Consider the following 19,723-nt stretch of genomic DNA (forward strand, 5'->3'; position numbering starts at 1 on the left):
ATAATTTGCAAACGAGGTGTATCTCATCGGACTAAACAAGATGGACACAGCAGGAGTAATAAGCATATCAAAACCAATTTCACGAGTGGAGTACGAGGATGAGAGATCTGATGATGACATGGAAGTGGATGAGCCTTCCTTTGAAGACTCAAGACAGCAAGAGGTCCGCAATAATGCTATTGTCACTCCTGGAGAATTGATTACAAGCGACCCAGTTTGGATGAAAGGGCACGGAACTTACTTTATTGATGACAAGACTTATTCCTCAGTAGTGGGCAACATCTCGCGAGTTAATCGACTTCTTAGTGTCAATGCTATACGTGGAAAGTATGTACCCGAAACAGGAGATCACGTTGTTGGACGTATAACAGAGGTTGCCAACAAGAGGTGGAAAGTGGACATTGGCACCAAACAAGATGCGATATTGATGTTGGGAAGTGTCAATTTACCAGGGGGTATCTTGCGTCGTAAGTCAGAAAGTGATGAGTTACAGATGCGGTCTTTTTTGAAAGAAGGCGATTTGTTGAACTGTGAAGTGCAAACAATATTCAACAATGGTATTGCTTCCTTGCATACAAGGTCGCTCAAATACGGGAAATTGAGAAATGGTATATTTTTGAAAATCCCAAGCTCATTGGTTGTAAAGTCAAAGAACCACAGTTATGATTTGCCGGGAAATGTTTCCGTAATATTAGGAGTCAATGGATACATATGGCTTTACAAGACCAAGTCAAAACTAGCACCGCCTTCTACTGTCAATTCGAATGGACTAAAAGTACAGCTGGGTGCAAAAGATTACACACCAGGGCAGGGTTCGGTTTCCATAACAAGATTAGAGGAGGAAAGTTCGTGGGAAATATATAGTGACAAGAATGAGGAAATCAACCAGCTGACAAGAAATAATATTGCCAGATATTACAACGTGATTAAAGCGTTGGCATTTGGGGAACTAGGTATAACAGAGCAACGAATAATAATGGGTTATGAAGCAAGTCTTGCATACTCCAACGTCGGTAGTTTGATTGATCGGGAGTCCATGGAACAGTTGTGCAGAGAGGTTTTGACAAGCGAGGAAATGAGGGGTCAATAATAAACTGAAATTGTCAAAGTTCACTGAAAACTCGGTATGGTCAAATTACTTATTGTCTATTATATTGCTAAATATTAATGATTAAAATTGATGCGAATTAAATAAAATGGAAAGCAAATACCAAAGTAATGCTATCAAGCTCTAATGAAGGTGTAAAATATCATTTCACAATCTTTCGAAGGAAAAGTTTAAAGTATACTAGTTGTATGACACCACAGACAAATATCGTTGAACAAAGTACAATGCTGATAAATGTATATCCACTGAAAATCTCCTCATTAACGTCCCTCAATTTAAATTCGTGATCTAAAAGCTCCTTCAATACATCGTCGGAATTGTGTAGTTTGGCTACAATATTGTCAAGGTCAAGGGCAACCATATTCATCTTGTTATCAAACTCTCCCTCTGTTAGATCTTTGTCAAGATAGGCAAAGAATTGCTTGTACATTTGATAATCAGTGCTTCTGATGTCATCCTTGATATTCACTGTCATTTCAACTTCATACGTCCTTGGCTGAAAACTCCATGACAAGTCATTAAACGTATTGTAAAAACAAATGTGAACTAGTTTTGAGGGAGCCAAGTCACGGTCTTGCAAAGGAGCCGAAGCCTCTTCGTCATCGGCTACACCCTGGGGATTAATTATAAGTTCAATAGGACTGGAAAACTTTTGCAAATTTGGCTGATCTCTCAATTTATTGCCCATGCTATCCAATATCAACAAATTCAAGTCCTGTGACTGTAAATGCTCAATCGACTTAATGGTGAGAAATAGCACCTCATTCGTCCCAAGTTCGTAGGAAAGGCATTGTTGTAGGTTGTCCAACGATGGGAGCTGATTTTTCTTCAACGGCGGCACTAGCAATCCTATTGCGAGCGAAAGTGGTAGTAGAGCTGTTAATAGAAAGCAAGTTCGTAGACTCCCGAGAAAATGCATCTTGGTGGGTTGTAGTGTAGCGAGGTTGATAAAAGTTGGATGGTGACAAGCGAGTGGAATATAAGACGTTTTTATATGCGTTTGGAGGTGTGGACAAAGCAACGGTGTTCCTGGTTAATTACCGGATAATATGGTAATGATAAATCTAATGTAGGATTGTAGGTAATCTAGAACAGTACTTCAATTCCATATGTGTTTTGTAGTGATGCTGCTATTTCAGTGGTAATTTCCAAATCTCACACTGAACTTTGAATGTTTTTTTTTTTTTTAATTTAGTTTTATTTTTTTTTTTATTTTATTTTATTTTATTTTATTTTATTTTATTTTATTTTATTTTATTTTATTTTATTTTATTTTATTTTATTTTATTTTATTTTATTTTATTTTGTATTGTTATTGTCTTACAAATGAAAATTTTGAATTTTCTGTGTATGTACTGTATGTAATCATCCCTCGAGTTGTGAAAAAAAAAAAGTGTGATGTACTTTTAAGCCAAGGAGATAAATCTTTCTTCTAGCCTTCCATAGAAAATATTAAGTGATGTATTTGCCATTAGAGTAAGAGAAAGGAAGTTGAATCAAGAACAATCTTGCAGAAAAAGGTCATAGTATAAGAGTTGATATGCGATTGGTTGATTAACACTGGTTTCTCATATATATATACATTGCACAAAGTATTTATATAATGTACCAAGAAATTTTAAAGTAGTATTAGTACTAATTAGGTGTAGTTCAAATCTAGTCTACATAATTTAACACAAACATTACAAAAGTTTACTTGGCTACTGTTTCTTTTATTTTTTTGTTTTCCTCTCTGTATTTTTTCTCTCTTTGTTATTTGAGGGTGTGCTACTCTTACTATTGGAAAGTTTGAAATTTTGTGAAGACATTTTCTTAAGAGACGCGTCAAAATCGTAATGTTTTTTTTGTTTTTATTTTTCTAGTGGTAGGGGCCATTGTTTTATCAGAGTCACGAGAGTACTAACTATTTCAAGTTGACAATAGACCATGTGCAACTTAGTTGTGAAAAAAAAAAAAAAAAAAAAAAAAAGAATTATGTCTAGCTTACCTCCCCTAAAGCTGTCTGGGACTTTATGCTAACCAGAACCAGAATTTTTGCAACAAATTCTTTGGTACGCGTGGCTCGTAATTCTGCTCCTCCTCTTCAATCAAGTCCAAGTTTGTCGTCAAGTCGATATCCTCTATTGGAATAAACCATAACTTGTTTCCCTTGATGAAACGCTCATACAACCAGTGTCCAAAGTACAATACAACCACAATGGGCAAGGTTATATAGGCAGCAACAAAGTCAGCACCCTTAAAGTCAAAAAACACAGCATAACCGTTGGTGATGGTTATTATAGACATCATAAATATGACATAGTAAGCTCCAAATGGTTCCAAGTACGATCTGTAAGGAACACGGTCGGAGAGACCGTGGAACTGTATTGCCTTTCTCCAGCGAAGGTAAGCAATTGCAATTGATAGCCAGCCTATGAATCCTGAAATTGTCGAAATATTTGAAAGCCAACTGAACACGCTTGCGGAAGCAGACGACACATTCAAGTACGACAAAAATCCAAATAAAGAGGAAGCGGCAACACTGTAAACTGGTATACCAAACCTGTTGACTCTAGCAAAAAGTCTAGGAGCGTTCCCACTTTGGCCCATAGAGAACAATGCTCTCGAAGCAGAATACAAGAATGAATTACCGGCCGATTCTGCTGACGTCAAGATGACTGCATTTATAACATGGTTTAATCCTTTGATGCCAGCATTCTGGATAGTAATAGTAAAGGGACTGCCTGACGAGTCAGAAGCACCTCCAAACAATTTTTTGTCTCTTGAACTTACAATAACACCAATGCTCAAAGATCCCAAAACGTAAAAGAAAACCAAACGGTAAATAAAACGACGAGCAGCCTTGGCACCATTGGCTCGTGGGGCAATAGTTTCCCCCATTGTTGTCGAAACAACTTCTGGTGACGTGATGTATGAAAATCCTGACTTGATAATAGCTGTCCATAATCCCAAGAATCTCCCTGTTGAACCACCTGTAAGGTGTTCTTTGAATGGCGAATGCTTCCAATACCTGAACCCCAATCTATCATGGTTTGGACCACCTCCAAAGAACAACACAATACTCATGATAATCAACCCTACCAAGGCAATAATCTTTATTGAGGCAAACCAGAATTCAGCTTCACCAAAGAACTTGACCGACGTCATATTCATAAATATAATCACCGCCAACAATATAGTTATCCACACGGCAGTACTGACTGAGGTAGTCCAATACTCAATAACGACAGCAGCGGCAGTAACTTCAGCCCCAACCAATACACTAAACGCATACCAATAGTTCCATCCTAAAGCAAACCCAAAAGAAGGTGATAAAAAGTTATTAATAAATGCCAATGGACCATTACCGGGTAATGGTAAAAATATTGTCATCTCGGCCAACATTTGCATCACGAAATACACCACTGATGACATGATGACATATGAAAGGAAAAGGGATGCTGGTCCACAAGTAACCAATACCGCACCTGACCCAACAAATAAACCCGTACCAATGGCTCCACCAATAGCAATCAATTGAGCATGTCTCGACTTCAATCCTCTCTCTAGTGTTTTCGGTCCTTCAGATTGCCCACCGGTAGTTGAACTTATTTCTTCTACTATTTGTCCGGTTTTTTCATCGGCATCAACTATTCTAGATGTACTTATGACTAAGTTCATGGAGGAAGTTGGCTCACGGATTATTTTTTTGCGGGTGACTGCAAAATTCGTCATATTGCCCTTCAATCCCATATCTTTTATTATAGAATATGAATATTGAAATGGCTGTATATTAATGGTAAAACGGGTTATAGGTTTGAATATGTTACTTATATAGCGATGCCAATGCCCTGACAGTCTTCTCGGTTTGAATCATGCCATAATCCATTTCCCCACAAAAAACAACGATACCTCTTTCTGGAATATGCAAGTGTACCAGACTCAAAAAAGCCATTTATATAAATTATTCAATTGCACCTCATCACCTGCTCTTGTGACATCCTACCCCTTCCACTAATCCAAGATAGCTAATCAGGATATTTTTGTGTAAATACTAATTTTCCGTACAAAAAGGTCCAGTAAATAAGTTAACTGTGAAAATAATAAAGCCATGTAAAGTCCCATAGCAAAGAAGAACCAATTAACGACAGTTGTATAGTTTTAGTTGTTACCTGTGCTAAGACGATTGTGTTCTCATTAATACTCAAAGTGCAATTGTAACCTGCTGAAACATTTACAGCACAGCATACTCAAACCAAACTTTCTTCATAGCCTGCAAAGCTTATCTGCAATGTTTAGTTTCTGAAACTATTTTTTGACTCCTTCTGCAGTAGAAATTAAATGGGGTACTGAGGTGTACTTCTGGTTCTTGACCGACCTCAAGTCCACTTTTCTCTAGCTCACAGCTAAAGATCCTGAGTTTCGTTTCAGCTCTGAAGTTGTGTATATAAAAGCTTCGTTGTACTCGTATCAGCTAGAGCCATATACATATTTATGACTGAACTAGTTCGTTACTTGAACGATGTTTTTGCTTCCAAGCTCATTAAATAAACACCACCATTACACTTTTTTAGATGATGCAGGAGCGGGGCTAACTTCTCCAATAGGAATGTTGTGGATTCTTAAAATAAACTCGCAATTCTGTTTTCCTAAATAGGGTAACAAGGTTTCATTAATTACTAATAGGCCTCGCCAGTTGTATCTCTTGGCTAACCTCTTTGTCGCATGGACTTGTCGTTTCAAGTAACTGATTTTCATAGGCAGATATGGATACATCACTTGTTACCAAAGGCGTAGGAACCAAATTAGCGAGGAATTCTTTTCAAAAGGAAGTTGGCAAATGGAGTCTTTCCAATGCTGAACTAAGCCATATTGTGGCATGTTAAAGGTTTTGCTTTTTGTTTTTGACAGTATTGCGCACAGCAAAGTAGGCAAAATCTTTATGATTTATTCTTGATAAGTCGGGGGTGTGTCAATTGAGTTAGCTTCGACTCAAAAAAACACTCTCATGCTGAAAAAGATGCAAAGGTGTGGGCATTGCTTGTACATGATATACAAAGTTCCCGCCCTGATTGCAAAGCAATAAACTGTTAAATTGCGAAATATACAACCGTAGTCCCCTTTAATGAAAAGGCTTGAATATGTGATTTTCTTACTATTACTTGTTCAAATGTTGCAAATAGGAGGTAGGAAACTACATTTTATATAAATGATGGCCTTGGAAGTACAGAAAAACCTTAACTATTTAGAAAATATTCTGGCTACTCTGTAGAATAATCAATGAATCAAACGAGCAGAGCTAAAGAGACTGATGAGAGATCAAACTACAACTCGGGGCGGCTTTTGAACATTACTTTTAGTTAAAAATGTAGTACAAACAAACAAGATCCAAAATTCCACTTGGGGTCCCTGAAATCTCAAGAATCTGGTACCTCCAGGAACGAAAACATATGAAAACCAAGTGACATGGGGTAAAAAAAAAACACAAAAACAGAAACAAAAAATGAAATTCTTGTGACAAAGATTCACACACAGGGAACCAGTGTAATATTAAAGTGAAGGGAAAATCAGAACTAATATATAGATTAAGCATGACAGCTAACAGCTGATGGAAGGTAATATTTACCAGGTCACTAACCCAATGGAATCTCCCTTGTAGGACGTGGTTACTAATTTCGACATCGTTGTTAGAACCATTTTCTAAAGAAAGAGGAAAAGAAACAAAGCACTTCAGACTACACATCAGAATGTAACATTAACCTATGACGTTGAAAATTACAAGTGATGAAAAAACTAAAAATTCAAACTTGTTTCAAGAAAAATTACGGAACCTTATACACTATCAAATTCAGAACCAAAAATCAACGATATCGGTATCGTCAGTGTGCTTCACCGGTGCAATACCAATGGTTTTCTTTTCCAAATCCTTGACAAAGTAAACATCTCTAAGGAAAGGAAGTCCAATTCCTTGCAAGCCGCCTGTATTGGAATCATCAAAAATAAAAGTATTGCATACGGCTGGTTGTACTTTTGTTCGATAAAAAAAGTTAGAAAGTGGGACGGAAATGTTGATTGGCCCAAGATCAAATGTCAAATTACGACCTGTATTCAACACCCGATCACACAAAAACTGACCCCATGGGCTCCCTCCTAACTCGATGTAGACTTCGTCAACAATACTTTTATCCAACGATAAACCATTATTACCAGTATCAAATCCCACTACCTTAGTGAATGGAAGCACCTTTCCACTTGGAGTTGTAATCGATTTTGCATTAATGTTTTGCTCAGACTGGAAAATGGCCAACTCTCCTTCGTATTTGGCCTTGTCAACACCTCCCAAGAGTAAAGTACCTTGATCGTTCGGACCCAAGTACACAGAGTAACCAGCACGATTGATCAACCCAGCATGCTTGGAAGCAAAAACGTAATTTGATTTTTCATCATCAGTATCTCCAACACCAAAGAGACCAATCTCAGTCGCGCTCACAGTGCTGACATCAAATTCAAAGTCCGGAATTTTACGACCATCATCAAAGTAAAGGTCATCGTTAACCTTGTAACCTTTTGTGATTGCTGAACCATCACCATAACCCAGATCAGACCCTTCAGTCAAGTTTTTGAAGGTGGAGGATCTGTCAGGATGAAAAACTGCATCCGCTGCGCAAGTCTGCTTTGCACAAGTTGCACCTAGACCCGGGACGTTTAAACGGTAGCTACCGGTATCAAGTATAACTCTCACAGCCTCTTGAGAAGAGCCAAGCTTCAATTTTGTAGACCATCTGTTTCCAGTGTCAAAAAAATTTTGCTGCTCAGAAGGAGTTCTTTTCTGCAAATTCACTTCAGTACGTTCAAGCTCGTGAACAATAAATTTGTCGTGCCTTTTTTCAATGGGGGTACCATTGGCAATGGCAGCAAGCAAAATAACCAATACCGAAATTTGGAGTAAAGATAACATATTGTGGGTGTAGAGTCTTGGTGGTTCCTGGCAGTGAAATTGACTAAAAGTGTGCAAACTCCTCTATTTATAGAATTTCCGTAACCATCGGTCGTCCACTCTACTGCTGCTCGGGGGCTAAACAGTGGAAGCTTCATGGGAGCATGTGGTGGTCACAAAGTCATCCCTAAAGAGTCATAACCATTATCTCTGCTGAAGTTGCCGTGGAAACGGCACCAAAACCTCAGCATCGCTCAATTGCTGCGACATTTCAAAGTGGGTGAAAAACCATTGGATTACACTGCGTTTCTCATAACCCCACTTGAGGGGCGCCTTACTGCAGTCCGGTTTAGTCCTACAAGTTAAGTAGTTCCTCCCTTGTCACTCTGGTTTGTATACTCTTCGCTCATTCATTGGTGAAGAGGAAATGAGCGAATACCATGCTTGCAATGTTCAGTGTAATTGTATTGTAAAGTATCATAACCATGTGAATACAATACCCCTATTGTTACTGCAAAAAACAGAATATGGTACCACATGGCTATATTGCTATTACTTTTAATCAGTACTTACTGACAAAACAACATAGAAAGCATCCCTGACAGCCTATGAATTAAATTTTATAGTTCGTGAGTTGACTCTGTCGTGAAGTAAAACTAAGCTGAATGTCGTTGTTCTCACGACATTGCGTTACGGAAATGTGACATTCTGACTTAACCTAAGATAACTAGGCATGAGGGTGAATGGATAAGTTGCATTGAAGGGCGTTACAACGCTCTTCTAAAATATATATGACAGGGAGACACAAAAGAGAAACGAAAACAAATTGTCGCTATAATATGGTTAAATAAAGAATATATATGAACTGTAGAATCCGTCTATGCACTGAGAAGTGGAAAAGACTTTGTGAGGCATTAAGATCAACTTAAGCACTGTAACACGGGGTTCACATGGTGCAAGTACGTTTTATTTACAGAGATGGCACGAAGCCAATATGTTACACCAACATATTTATTGGATCACACAGTGCATTCGTGACAAATGTCGCACCTAGTCCTTGGTAAGAAGAAAGAAAAATCAAAAACTCTTCAAAGTGCATCTCCAAAGACAATGAGCGACAATCCTTTAACCACAGTTGACATCTCCAACTTGAGTGATGCTAAAGTAGCTCAAGATTTGCTAGATGCTTTGGTAACACAAGGCTTTGTGTTTGTTGATGGCCATAAATTCGAAGCAAGTGAGGTGGATAAGATATTTGGGTTATCAAAGGAATTCTTTGAGTTGCCATTGGAGTATAAGACAAAATTCCCCTTTGATAGTTCCAACACTGGATACATTCAATTCAACAGAGAAAACCTCGATCCTTCCCGAAAGAGGGATTTCAAAGAGGGCTTGAACCTCGGAAGCATTGATTTTACAACAGGAGAGCCTTCTGGCCCAGTTCCAGATTGGTTTGTCGAGGATATAAAACGGTATGAACTTATCAAAGATATGACTTTAAAATTGAATCGCTTGGCTCTCGACCTACTTCTAATATTGGCTAGAGCGCTTGAAATTCAGGATAGTGATGATGGTCCTGGCATTGAGTGGTTTACGTCAAGATACAAGCCTACTTCCAAATCTGGTTCGACTTTCAGATTCTTGCACTACCCGGTCCAAAATACAAACGATGAACTGAATGAGGTTCGTGCTGGTGCTCACACCGATTATGGCTCCATGACCCTTTTGTTTCAAAAGGAGAACCAAGAAGGACTTGAAATATACAGTCCCGTGAGTAAAAAATGGGAAAAGGTACCTTTTGTTGCTAGCTCCAAACCAGGTATGGCACCTCCAATAATTGTCAATATAGGCGACTTGCTAAGCTACTGGACTGCTGGGTTATTGAAAAGTACTATCCACAGAGTTAGATTTAGCAACTCACAAGCCGAGGATAGGTATTCGGTTGTATTTTTTAGCCACCCGAGTGACGAGGCATTGTTGGAGCTAGTGCCTAGTAAATTGTTGGAAACCCGGACAGGTAGAGGTGTGGCCAAGGACAGCGAGTACATCACCGCTTTGCAGCACTTGCAAAAGAAATTGTCCAACACTTATGGCTATTGAGTAGAAAGTGTGCTTTGTATATGTAATATATTTATTTTGTCAGAAGTTGCTATTGTACTTTGTTGGTGTCTAGTGGTAAGAAATTGCCCTAATTTCAAAATTTCTAGTCGGAGTCCGGGTGAGCGATTCAATCGATCACAGTCTTGGCTGAGGCTCGACCACGAAAATACTCTGCCGGCTTTTAAAAGCCTATACACTTGCAAGTGTATGTTATTCTGATCTCACTTTTATCAGCCAAGCCTCCTCCTTTTCGATGATTAGCTCTTGTAAGCTTCACCTTAGCTCTTCTTCCTTTTTGATGATCTTCAGCCAATCAGACCCAAATTTTCCGGCTTTGTGTAATATTCTTATCTTCTATAAATTGATAAGAATGTGTTGCTAAAATGTAGTCCGCTCTAAATCAACATTAGTTACTTTAATTCACCACTTGTAACTACCGACCCATATTATACACCACAATGACCCATCCGTCACCACAAACATCAAACTTGTTGTTACCGCAAACAACATCTGATCCTAAACAGGTGGTTGATTTCATAGCGCAAGAAGAAAAACGAAAATACAAGGCAGGTATATGTTTGTTGATTATATCGGTTGGAGCATGGATTATTGGTTTAGAATTGGTCAACAGTGTCTTGAAAAGCGACGAATATAGAAAGCCAATCTTTTTTGCTATCATTACAGGTTCCTGCTTCTCGTTGAATTTCTTGTATGATTTGTTTCAATTCATATGGATGAGGAAACCAGAGATGCACCAGCCATTGTTAGACACGGATAAATACAATTATCAAGAGAGCACAGCCATGTCACTGAGGGAAGTCTTGGTCCTAGCATGGCAAATTGCTACAATCTATTTCCTTTACAATATATTTGCAATGGAGGCGCTAAGATTCACCTCAGCATCCACTCAAACAGTGATTGGATCTTTAACTTCTGTGTTCACGTTAATCATTGGCGTCATAATCAAGACTGAACGGTTTTCCAAAACAAAAGCCGTGTGCGTTGTTGTAAGTTGCTGTGGCGTGTTTTTAGTCAACTTGAGCTCGGTGGCTGACCCAAGTAGCGGTCACAAGTATACTCCAAAAAACCCTAAGCTTGGGAATATATTGGCATTGGGTGGCGCTTTGTTCTATGCATTTTACTTGTTGACTATGAAATTTAAGTGTGGTGGGTCCAAAACAACAAACGAAAGGAGGTTGTTTGGTTATGTTGGGGTGATTACTTTTGTAATGGGTATGCCTATATTGTACCTTGCAGATACACTTGGAGTTGAAAAGTTTGAGCTTCCACCAAACCACACCATTGTGTTAATTATTCTTGCTAATGGTGTCCTCACAGTGGTGTCAGACTACACGTCCATTTTGGCCATGTTGTTGACCAGTCCCTTGGTTGTGTCCTTGACGCTAACCAGTTCAATCCCAATTACCATCTTCATTGATTATGTTGTGTTGATATACTCTCATGAGCCCATTAATACCAGCTCAGTATACATATTGGGTATCCTGTGCATAGTCGTTGCTGTCCTTCTTGTAAATATCAATGTGGCATCGGAAAACACTTTGATTGAGGAAATTATAGAAGACACATTGGAGTCGGCAATTCACAATGATGAACTCATGTCACCCATATTATCGCCTCTCCTTGGCAGATACCACAACCTGATCAAATCGCCGTTACAAATGATATTCAGTCCAGAGATGACAGATCAGCAATACCCAATTCCAACAACCATAACTGCATTCAACCTCAATGGAAACGATGAAAGCCCTCCAACACGAAACTTGAACCACCATCCTTCAATGTACACCACCGAACCAGACGCGCCTAATCTACTCGTTTCAAGGGGACAGAATCATACATACGATATTCAAATAATATAAAAAAATGTCGCCTATTTTCAATCTCTATTAAGACTTGTATGTAATTTGTGTTCTCTCATAAACAAGGACGAAATAACGCCAATAACCACTGCTACCGATGCAAAATAAAATGCCCCTCTGCATCCTTCATCGTAGGAAGTCCTGATTGCTTCTCTCACGTACTTTGGCGCTTCGTGAACGTAGTTGGTATCCTCCAATGCTTTTGCTATGATATTCCTAGCTTCTTCTGGATCCTTGACCAAATTCATAATTCTCCTTTGCAAACTCAGCCCAAGAACTGTTTCAAATATAGCTGAAGCTGCTGACACCCCCAAAGTGGACCCTGTTGACCTAAAAGTGTATTGGATCGAGGTTGTACAGGCTTGGTATTTCATTGGAGTTGCAGCAATCAAAGCAAGTAATGTAATTGTCAAGATACAAGAGTATCCCAAACCTTGTGGAATCAACATTAAATACTGTTGCCATGTGGAAGTTTGAGTATCAAGAAGAGTGACTCTATAGGAGCCAAATATGGCCAATATTCCAGCAGCTACTGCTAAGTTGTAATAACGCCCAGTGCGTTTCATGTAATACCCAGCAGAAAGAGAGCCCAATGATACACCGAAAAAATTAGGTACCAACCGTAACCCATTTTCAGTGGCTGATAAGTAAAGCACTGATGTAAAATATACTGGAACGTAAAACAAAATTGCAAATATTCCCATTGTGTAGAACCAATTGGTCAAAGATGAAGCCAAGACTGTTCTATTTGCTAGCAACTCGATGGGAATGATCGGTTCCTCGCTCACATAGGCCTCCACATATAGAAAAGCAAAAAGCAAGACAAAACTGGCCGCCACTAATGAGATAAACAAGTTTGATGAAAAAGCAATATCCCTTCCTCCTAACGAAGCGGCAGTTAAAAACAACATCAACGAGCTAATCAAGCAGAAACTCCCCAAGAAATCAACTCGTTTCAACTTTTGCCAAATATCTTGGCCATGGGCACCCAACCCCGGCGATCCAGCAGGTAAATTTAAATTAAGATAGATAGCAATGCCAACTATAATGGCAAGGGGCACTTGTAAGATAAAAACGTATTTCCATCCCAATGTGTCAGCAACGATACCGCCGATAAATCCGCCAGATGCAGCACCTAGTGCGTAGCAGATGTTTGCCAACCCTTGGTATAACCCACGGTCTCTTAACGGGATGAGATCCGACATGGTAATAGTTCCCACTGCAGTAAGTCCTGAACCACCCCATCCGGTTATAAATCGACCAATTACTAACCACCAAAGCGAGTCGGTGACACAGATGGTGCATCCTATACCAAACATAAGCGAACACCCAATCAAAATAAATTTACGACCAAAGATATCAGACAACTTTCCAAAAATTGGTTGAAAGGCGGACGAAGATAATAAATAAGATGTGGCAATCCATGATATATTTTTGACAGCCTTCAATTCAGAAGCAATGATTGTCAACAATGTAGTTACAACCGTTACATCCAATGCGGCCAAAAATGAGGCCATGAACAAACTAGACACCACCGTAATCAACTGTCTTTTAGGTAAGGCATATCCTCCATGAGGGTCGTCTATTTCGTATGAATCAGGAGTCTCACCTTCTATCGCACCATAGCTGTGAGATTTTAAAATATTGTTGTTGAGTAGACTTCCATCCTCGGCAGCTAATTCCGAAGCAATAATGCCTGCGGAATCTGCTGAGGAGTCATGGATAACGTTAGGGTGAAGGTGGTGATGTTGTTCGCATGCTCTAGAATTTGGTTCTGTCGACATTTCTGTTTTGGTACCAGTAGAGCCTGTGAAAGAAGTTGTTGTTTAAATTGAAAATTTTCCAATTACTAAGTGTGGCTCTAGCTAAAAGGTAAAAAAAAAATCAAGAAAAAAATAAATGAACTTAGTACTAGACTATTTTGAACTGTTGTAAGTGGGGCTTTGCCAAATACTTCAACGGCATGTATTAGATAGCCTAAAATCTGACTCCGTTTCACGCCAAGTAGAAGCTTAATAATTATTTATCATTCAGCCCAATTTGGTTAAGCGCCGATAGACGAAAAGCGCGAACAAAAAAATTGATAAGAAAAGTAAGCGGTGCCGAGAACACAAACAATTAGAGCCTTTATCTCAAATGCTACACACGTCTAGAGAAGCGATTTGAAATGAATGGATGTTTATAAAGCAAACCTCCTTTATCGGGGCATTCTGTGACTGGTTGCTTAGCTAATAGAGCTATAAATGCGGTGATGCTATCATGGATTAGCCAATCAGAAGGGGTTGAAATATTGTAGAAACTCACAACGAGCAAAGATTGTTTGAGAGGTGAAGTGGTCCGTCGTAATGAGAATGGTCCGCAAAGCGTTGGCTGGGGTTGATAACAGCCTTTCTTTAGTCTGTAGTTGATTCTGATTTGCACACAGTAAAAGTGGCGCGTCTTTTTTGAAGACAAAAAAACCCATAACGCGTACAACCCAGTTGCTCAACACGCCCAAATGCCCGTCATAACATGCTCAGACAAGGTACTGAAAGTGGAAGCATCATTGCTACCTATGCATCTTCAATACAGTGGGCCTGCAAACACTTCTGATTACTTTACTCTATCAAAGACAACTGAAACCCAAAACGATGGATCTGAGATTAAAACAGCATATTTTAGAGGGTGCAGATTAGTCGCCAAAGAGGTTAATTTGAAAGATAGCAATGTTGAAGGATACATAATAAACAAAAATGAGGTGTTGCAGAGGAAATTGAATGAAGAAGATGGCACTGAAGAGGTCAAAACTGTCAAAAACTATTCTGCAGCGGCATCGTTTGACAAGTTGACTTTGTATGGGCACGATTCAGAAATTGAACTGACCAATCAGTGGTCGCTAATTCCAGAGTATTTAGAAATAAGTAGCATAATACATAAATAATTGTTCACCTGGTTATTTCATTGCTTCGAATTTCTCGCATCTTTCCTCTTCAAAGCAGAAAAGCAATGAACGATCTTTTCATTGCAAGCGACGAAGACAGTGATGACAATGCCCCCCCTCTTAAAAAAGTAAAGGGTATAGGGTATAATGACAGCTCTGACCTTGATTCAGACTCTGATTTTGAAGATATACCCTTGCAGCCAATCAACCCGCAATTGCCAAGCCAAGATGGAACAAGTGAATTCAGCATCGCAATCCAGTCAGTGGATGACAAACAAAGGGAAAAGCTAAAGCTTCTGATTAAGGATAAACAACGAAGAACCAGCTCACAATACCTAAGTGTTCTTGCTTACACCTTACACGCCTGGCAAAGAAACAAGTTACTTTCAGATAGAAAGGTTTTAAAGACGTTGAAGAAACTCTTGCCAGATCTGTTTATGAAACAATTTCGAAAGTTCAAAAAGAATTCCTCTGACGAGCATTTGGTTTATATCATCAAGTACTTGATAAAATGGTTCCGGAAGAATTTCAAGCACGACTCAAATGGGCTAAGAGTGCTTGGGTACTTGCCAAGAAATGCCAAACGAGATGATTACTTCCCGAATAATTCAAAACCAATATCTACTGTAAAGGACTTGCTTCTGGTGATAAAAAAGTTTCAGCATAACCGGGACGTGGGGGCGCAAATCTTTACATCGTTGCTCAGGAGTTTGGGATTTGAAGCCAGGCTTGTCTTTTCGTTGCCTGTCTTGAGTACTAAGAAACTGGCCAAGCTCCAACCAAAGTTGAATAAGAGCATACTTGGTGCTAATAAAGATAATGATTTGCTTTATCCGTATTTTTGGACCGAGTTGGTTAACCCCATTGATCCGTCAGAAATATTTGTCATTGAAACACAATGCTTCTTGGAAGAAGAGAAGCAATTGAAGAGATTGAAAAGATTTCTGCCTAAGAGATCCTCCACTGGTGCCTTTTTTCCGGTTCAGAACCAATTATGCCAGATGTCTATGCATTACGTTCTTAGTTTTTCCAATGCAAACCTTATTATTGAAGTTAGTTCTAGGTACATGAGAGATATTTCATACAGATGGTTCAACAGGCTCGATTTGAGAACTGAATCTGGCCGAGCTGCCTTATTACTTCACTCGGTTATTCGAATTTTAAACTCTGACAAACAGTATACGGTGGAGGCCAATAGGGAATTGGACAATCTACGAGCTATTGCCATGCGTAATTACACTATCCCAAAAACGCTTTCGGCAATGAAGAAAAGTCCCAATTTCACAACACAGTCCACATTACGATACAATGAAATTATTGACTCTAGTGCCGTACCAATTGCGAACAAATTGAATGGCGAGCATTGCCGTGTATACTTTAAAAACTGCCTCATTGTTGGGAAATCCGAACAGCAATGGAAATTTTGTGGAAGGTCGATAAAACCAGATGAAATTGACAAGCCGATAAAAACAGTCAAGGCTAATCCAAGAACTATACATCGGAAGAGGATATTTAATTTGAATCACTTGAGTGACCCCGAGTTGAATACCCTAGCGTTGTACTCGTTTTCCCAAACTTGTCCATATATCAAACCAAAGGTTGAGAATGGCGTCTTGCCAAGAAACAAGTACGGCAATATTGAGATTTTTAGACCCAACATGGTTCCTGGTGATTGTTTGTGGCTTAAAATATCGGGGGTGGAAGTGGCGCTTCTGAAAAGCAGAGTCAATTACGTACCTGTAGTTGTCGGATTTTCGTTCAAGAGCGGCTCGGCATACCCTTTGAAGAATGGAGTGATTGTTTTGAAAGAGGATGAAGTTGCCGCTAAAAAGATTTGGCTTTCATACAAGGTGAAAGAGCAGAAACAGATTGAAAGATACAAGCAGCTACATGCCTTGAATGGATGGAGAGTGTTTCTAAACAAACTCAGGGTTCAGCAAAATTTGAATGAAAAATATGGTCACTTGTAATCTGGTGGGGCATCTGAAACGACAACCTTTAAGCTCAATAGTCTACCTAATGATGTATACGCACCTTCTGTTTGCCCTTCTAAGGTTGTTGTCATTCTCGACTGAATTTGCTCAAGTTGCAAGTCACTAAAACTGTCCGGATCTTTTGGCAACCAAATTTTTGGAGGCTCGTATTTAAATGCAGGGTGTAAATACAACATGTCGTGGTTAGTATCAATCCTGGTACTCGTTGCTGAATCTTTGCCTTTTTGATCATCCTTGTATATTTTATCAGAGAGTATTGGCAAATTGGAGAAATAAGGGATGTACCGATTATAAATCAATGTGTTTGCAAAAACCGTAAAGAACAACACCCATGTCATTGCGAGTCCTTGGTACTTCATGGGATATGAACCTCGTGAATCTTTCAGAACGAAAAATACGCCGATTAAGCAACACTCTAGACAGTATATTCCAACATACAAATGCAACAATGCGCTCGGGTATAATCTCCCCATGGTTTCGGAACGGTTAATATGGCTAAATACGTACTTCAATGCGTACTTGAAGTACAATATTGACAAGTTAAGGAAAAAGATGATGAATATGGAGATGAGTGGCGATATAATCGAATATGAGATGCCAATGCAAGCATAAATCGAATACACTGCAAAGGTGGTTCCCCATTTGATTTCAGGAAGAGTGGTGATTCTAGTGAATTTTTGTCGCGGTGTTACATCAATCCACTTGTACCAGGTGTTTGTCAACATCAACTGTTTTATTCTTAGAAAACTGTTGCCACAAAGGGCAAAAGCACGGAGACAAATGTATTGGAAAAAGAATGTGGCCGATTTGGGCAAGTTTGTTGCTAGCAAGACTGGTATGGAAGTGGGCTGGTCAATGATTTGTCTGCAAATGACGGTTACACTTGACAGAATGGTGACAACAAGGAACTGCTGAACAAACAAAAATGCAAAATACCAACGTTGCAAATCCATTTCAATCTCACTTCCTGTTGCTTTTCCTTTGAAGTATGATAGGAATCTGAAAAGCATCATGACGATTTCGGTGAGTACTGTGAGAAGGATCGATGGGAGGAACCCCGATATTGTTTCTCTGGCCTCTTCAGGAAGTTGATAGACCCAGTTAAGGCAAGGCATAAGCTTGGTGAGCGTGGGTATTTGTGAGACTAGACCAATTAGTGATACTGGCACCACATACAATATGACAACAGTGATGAATATCAAAGTCACCAAGTACTTTTCAAACTTGCAGGCGATGCCGTCGGTTCGTGATATGTTCCCCCATATGACATCATCGGGATGAACCTCAATCAATGTCTTGTCTAAACATCCTTGGCTTTGTGAGAGAAGAGCTTGGTGAGCAATGCATGCGCCTCGTTGGTCTTCAAATTCAACAAATACCTTGTTGTGTTTGGTCAAATCGTTGTTGACGAGTTTTGAGTTCTCCTCGTCGATTATAGCCTGGCATTCCGTCAATGTTTCTAGCGACCACGTTAACATGGAGACCCTTTTTTGCAAAGCAAACACTCTGATCCAACCGGGGAACTTGAATCGAATGCATCGATCTATTTGATGTATTGTGATCAAGTTGCAATAAACAGGGGGGTAAAACTTGATATCTGTTTGCAGGAGAAACTTTGCAGCATCGATATTCAGTTTTAACCAAGTTAAACGGTAATACTTTGTCATTGTCAACATCTGCGACATTTCCAAGTACATTAATGCATCACGGGCTTTCCTCACTTGATGATCTATTGTTTCAAAATTGTACAAATGCCAGATATTTCTAACTCCACCTGGGACATGTTGAAACAAGTCTTTAAGGATACCTTTATCTTGCAAATATGGCGGAACATTGAAGATCAATAGAGTTCGTGCCATGATTGAATTGCGGTGCGACTCAGACAATAAATAAGATTGTCTAATGGTGACAAAGCTTTGAAACTCGTATATGATCAACCAGTGGAACAACGCAATAGTAAATAAGCCCATAATGAAATGAGCATTCAATCGAGTAACGTTAGACAGTGAGATGTTGGAAAGACTTAACTTGTCCAATCCAGATGCGGTGTATTTGGCATCACCACTGGTGAAGTTTATTGGAATCAAAATGATCATATTCAATGACCCAACAAAGAGGAAAAATAGTGACAATACCGAAATGAACCTGATGAAGAAGTATGCATCCAACCCTAATGACAAATATGTGTTTATACTACTTTTCAACGTTGGCACCACCCACTTCATGAACCCTCTGGGCAACACTTCCATCCTTTCATTAACGGGGACGCAAAAACATCGTGGCTGGTAAAGAGAATTAAACACTGATCGTATTAAGCAAAATAATGTTAGTTGGATGGTGCAGAAACATATGGAAGTGAATAATGTCTTTATAAACACGGAGAAATCAATGCCTGATGATGAATGTGCTGAACCTGTTTGCGTTGTATTTAGAAAGTTTGCAAATTGTTTAGAGTTGAAAAACTCCATATAGGTTTGAGTTAGTGTTTTGTAATCATTCTGCTGGATATCTATTGACAGCATTGTTTGCGAGGTAGGGAGTGATGATTTTATCGTTATGATTGTCTTTGTAAGTTTTTGAGCTCTTGCCCTTTTTTCCTTTTGCAGCCACAAACATGAGCGTCGTGTGATGCCGCACATTTTTGAAGTAACTTGAATACTTACACACAGTTCTCATTAATAGATGAGGTTCTCTGAAGTCATCAGAGATGTTATTCTATTCAGCACCAAACCAAGTAAATTCAATCCCTAATACTTTCTTTAAGATCATACGTTAATTGCATGTGGTTCGGCCATTTCTATCATA

At 39.2% G+C, this 19,723-nt stretch overlaps 9 protein-coding genes across 9 annotated transcripts; 4 read left to right on the plus strand and 5 right to left on the minus strand. All coding sequences in view use genetic code 12, as the record gives it.

Moving 5' to 3' along the window:
- Positions 1 to 40: 40 nt before the first annotated feature.
- CANMA_003364 (exosome non-catalytic core subunit) lies at positions 41 to 1,090 on the plus strand (the record flags this gene model as incomplete). Its single annotated transcript, XM_051815533.1, has 1 exon — positions 41 to 1,090. The coding sequence occupies one exon, from the start codon at positions 41 to 43 to the stop codon at positions 1,088 to 1,090; it is 1,050 nt and encodes a 349-aa protein (XP_051671102.1).
- Positions 1,091 to 1,250: 160 nt separating this feature from the next.
- Positions 1,251 to 2,027, minus strand: CANMA_003365 (p24 family protein; the record flags this gene model as incomplete). Its single annotated transcript, XM_051815534.1, has 1 exon — positions 1,251 to 2,027. The coding sequence occupies one exon, from the start codon at positions 2,025 to 2,027 to the stop codon at positions 1,251 to 1,253; it is 777 nt and encodes a 258-aa protein (XP_051671103.1).
- A 1,091-nt stretch (positions 2,028 to 3,118) lies between these two features.
- CANMA_003366 (uncharacterized protein) lies at positions 3,119 to 4,840 on the minus strand (the record flags this gene model as incomplete). Its single annotated transcript, XM_051815536.1, has 1 exon — positions 3,119 to 4,840. The coding sequence occupies one exon, from the start codon at positions 4,838 to 4,840 to the stop codon at positions 3,119 to 3,121; it is 1,722 nt and encodes a 573-aa protein (XP_051671104.1).
- A 2,095-nt stretch (positions 4,841 to 6,935) lies between these two features.
- On the minus strand, positions 6,936 to 8,045 carry CANMA_003367 (uncharacterized protein; the record flags this gene model as incomplete). The annotated part of the gene is made up of 1 exon (XM_051815537.1): positions 6,936 to 8,045. The coding sequence occupies one exon, from the start codon at positions 8,043 to 8,045 to the stop codon at positions 6,936 to 6,938; it is 1,110 nt and encodes a 369-aa protein (XP_051671105.1).
- A 1,089-nt stretch (positions 8,046 to 9,134) lies between these two features.
- CANMA_003368 (uncharacterized protein) lies at positions 9,135 to 10,124 on the plus strand (the record flags this gene model as incomplete). The annotated part of the gene is made up of 1 exon (XM_051815538.1): positions 9,135 to 10,124. The coding sequence occupies one exon, from the start codon at positions 9,135 to 9,137 to the stop codon at positions 10,122 to 10,124; it is 990 nt and encodes a 329-aa protein (XP_051671106.1).
- A 458-nt stretch (positions 10,125 to 10,582) lies between these two features.
- Positions 10,583 to 12,004, plus strand: CANMA_003369 (uncharacterized protein; the record flags this gene model as incomplete). The annotated part of the gene is made up of 1 exon (XM_051815539.1): positions 10,583 to 12,004. One exon carries the CDS (start codon positions 10,583 to 10,585, stop codon positions 12,002 to 12,004), a length of 1,422 nt encoding a protein of 473 aa, XP_051671107.1.
- Positions 12,005 to 12,021: 17 nt separating this feature from the next.
- CANMA_003370 (uncharacterized protein) lies at positions 12,022 to 13,788 on the minus strand (the record flags this gene model as incomplete). The annotated part of the gene is made up of 1 exon (XM_051815540.1): positions 12,022 to 13,788. The coding sequence occupies one exon, from the start codon at positions 13,786 to 13,788 to the stop codon at positions 12,022 to 12,024; it is 1,767 nt and encodes a 588-aa protein (XP_051671108.1).
- Positions 13,789 to 14,501: 713 nt separating this feature from the next.
- Positions 14,502 to 16,875, plus strand: CANMA_003371 (uncharacterized protein; the record flags this gene model as incomplete). Its single annotated transcript, XM_051815541.1, has 3 exons — positions 14,502 to 14,836; positions 14,983 to 16,774; positions 16,855 to 16,875. 3 exons carry the CDS (start codon positions 14,502 to 14,504, stop codon positions 16,873 to 16,875), a joined length of 2,148 nt encoding a protein of 715 aa, XP_051671109.1.
- A 9-nt stretch (positions 16,876 to 16,884) lies between these two features.
- Positions 16,885 to 19,440, minus strand: SPO75 (Spo75p; the record flags this gene model as incomplete). The annotated part of the gene is made up of 1 exon (XM_051815542.1): positions 16,885 to 19,440. One exon carries the CDS (start codon positions 19,438 to 19,440, stop codon positions 16,885 to 16,887), a length of 2,556 nt encoding a protein of 851 aa, XP_051671110.1.
- Between the last annotated feature and the right edge of the window lie 283 nt (positions 19,441 to 19,723).

Source organism: Candida margitis (assembly GCF_024628925.1).
Source record: "Candida margitis strain CBS 14175 chromosome Unknown scaffold16, whole genome shotgun sequence".
Taxonomy (NCBI): Eukaryota; Fungi; Ascomycota; class Pichiomycetes; order Serinales; family Debaryomycetaceae; genus Lodderomyces; species Lodderomyces margitis.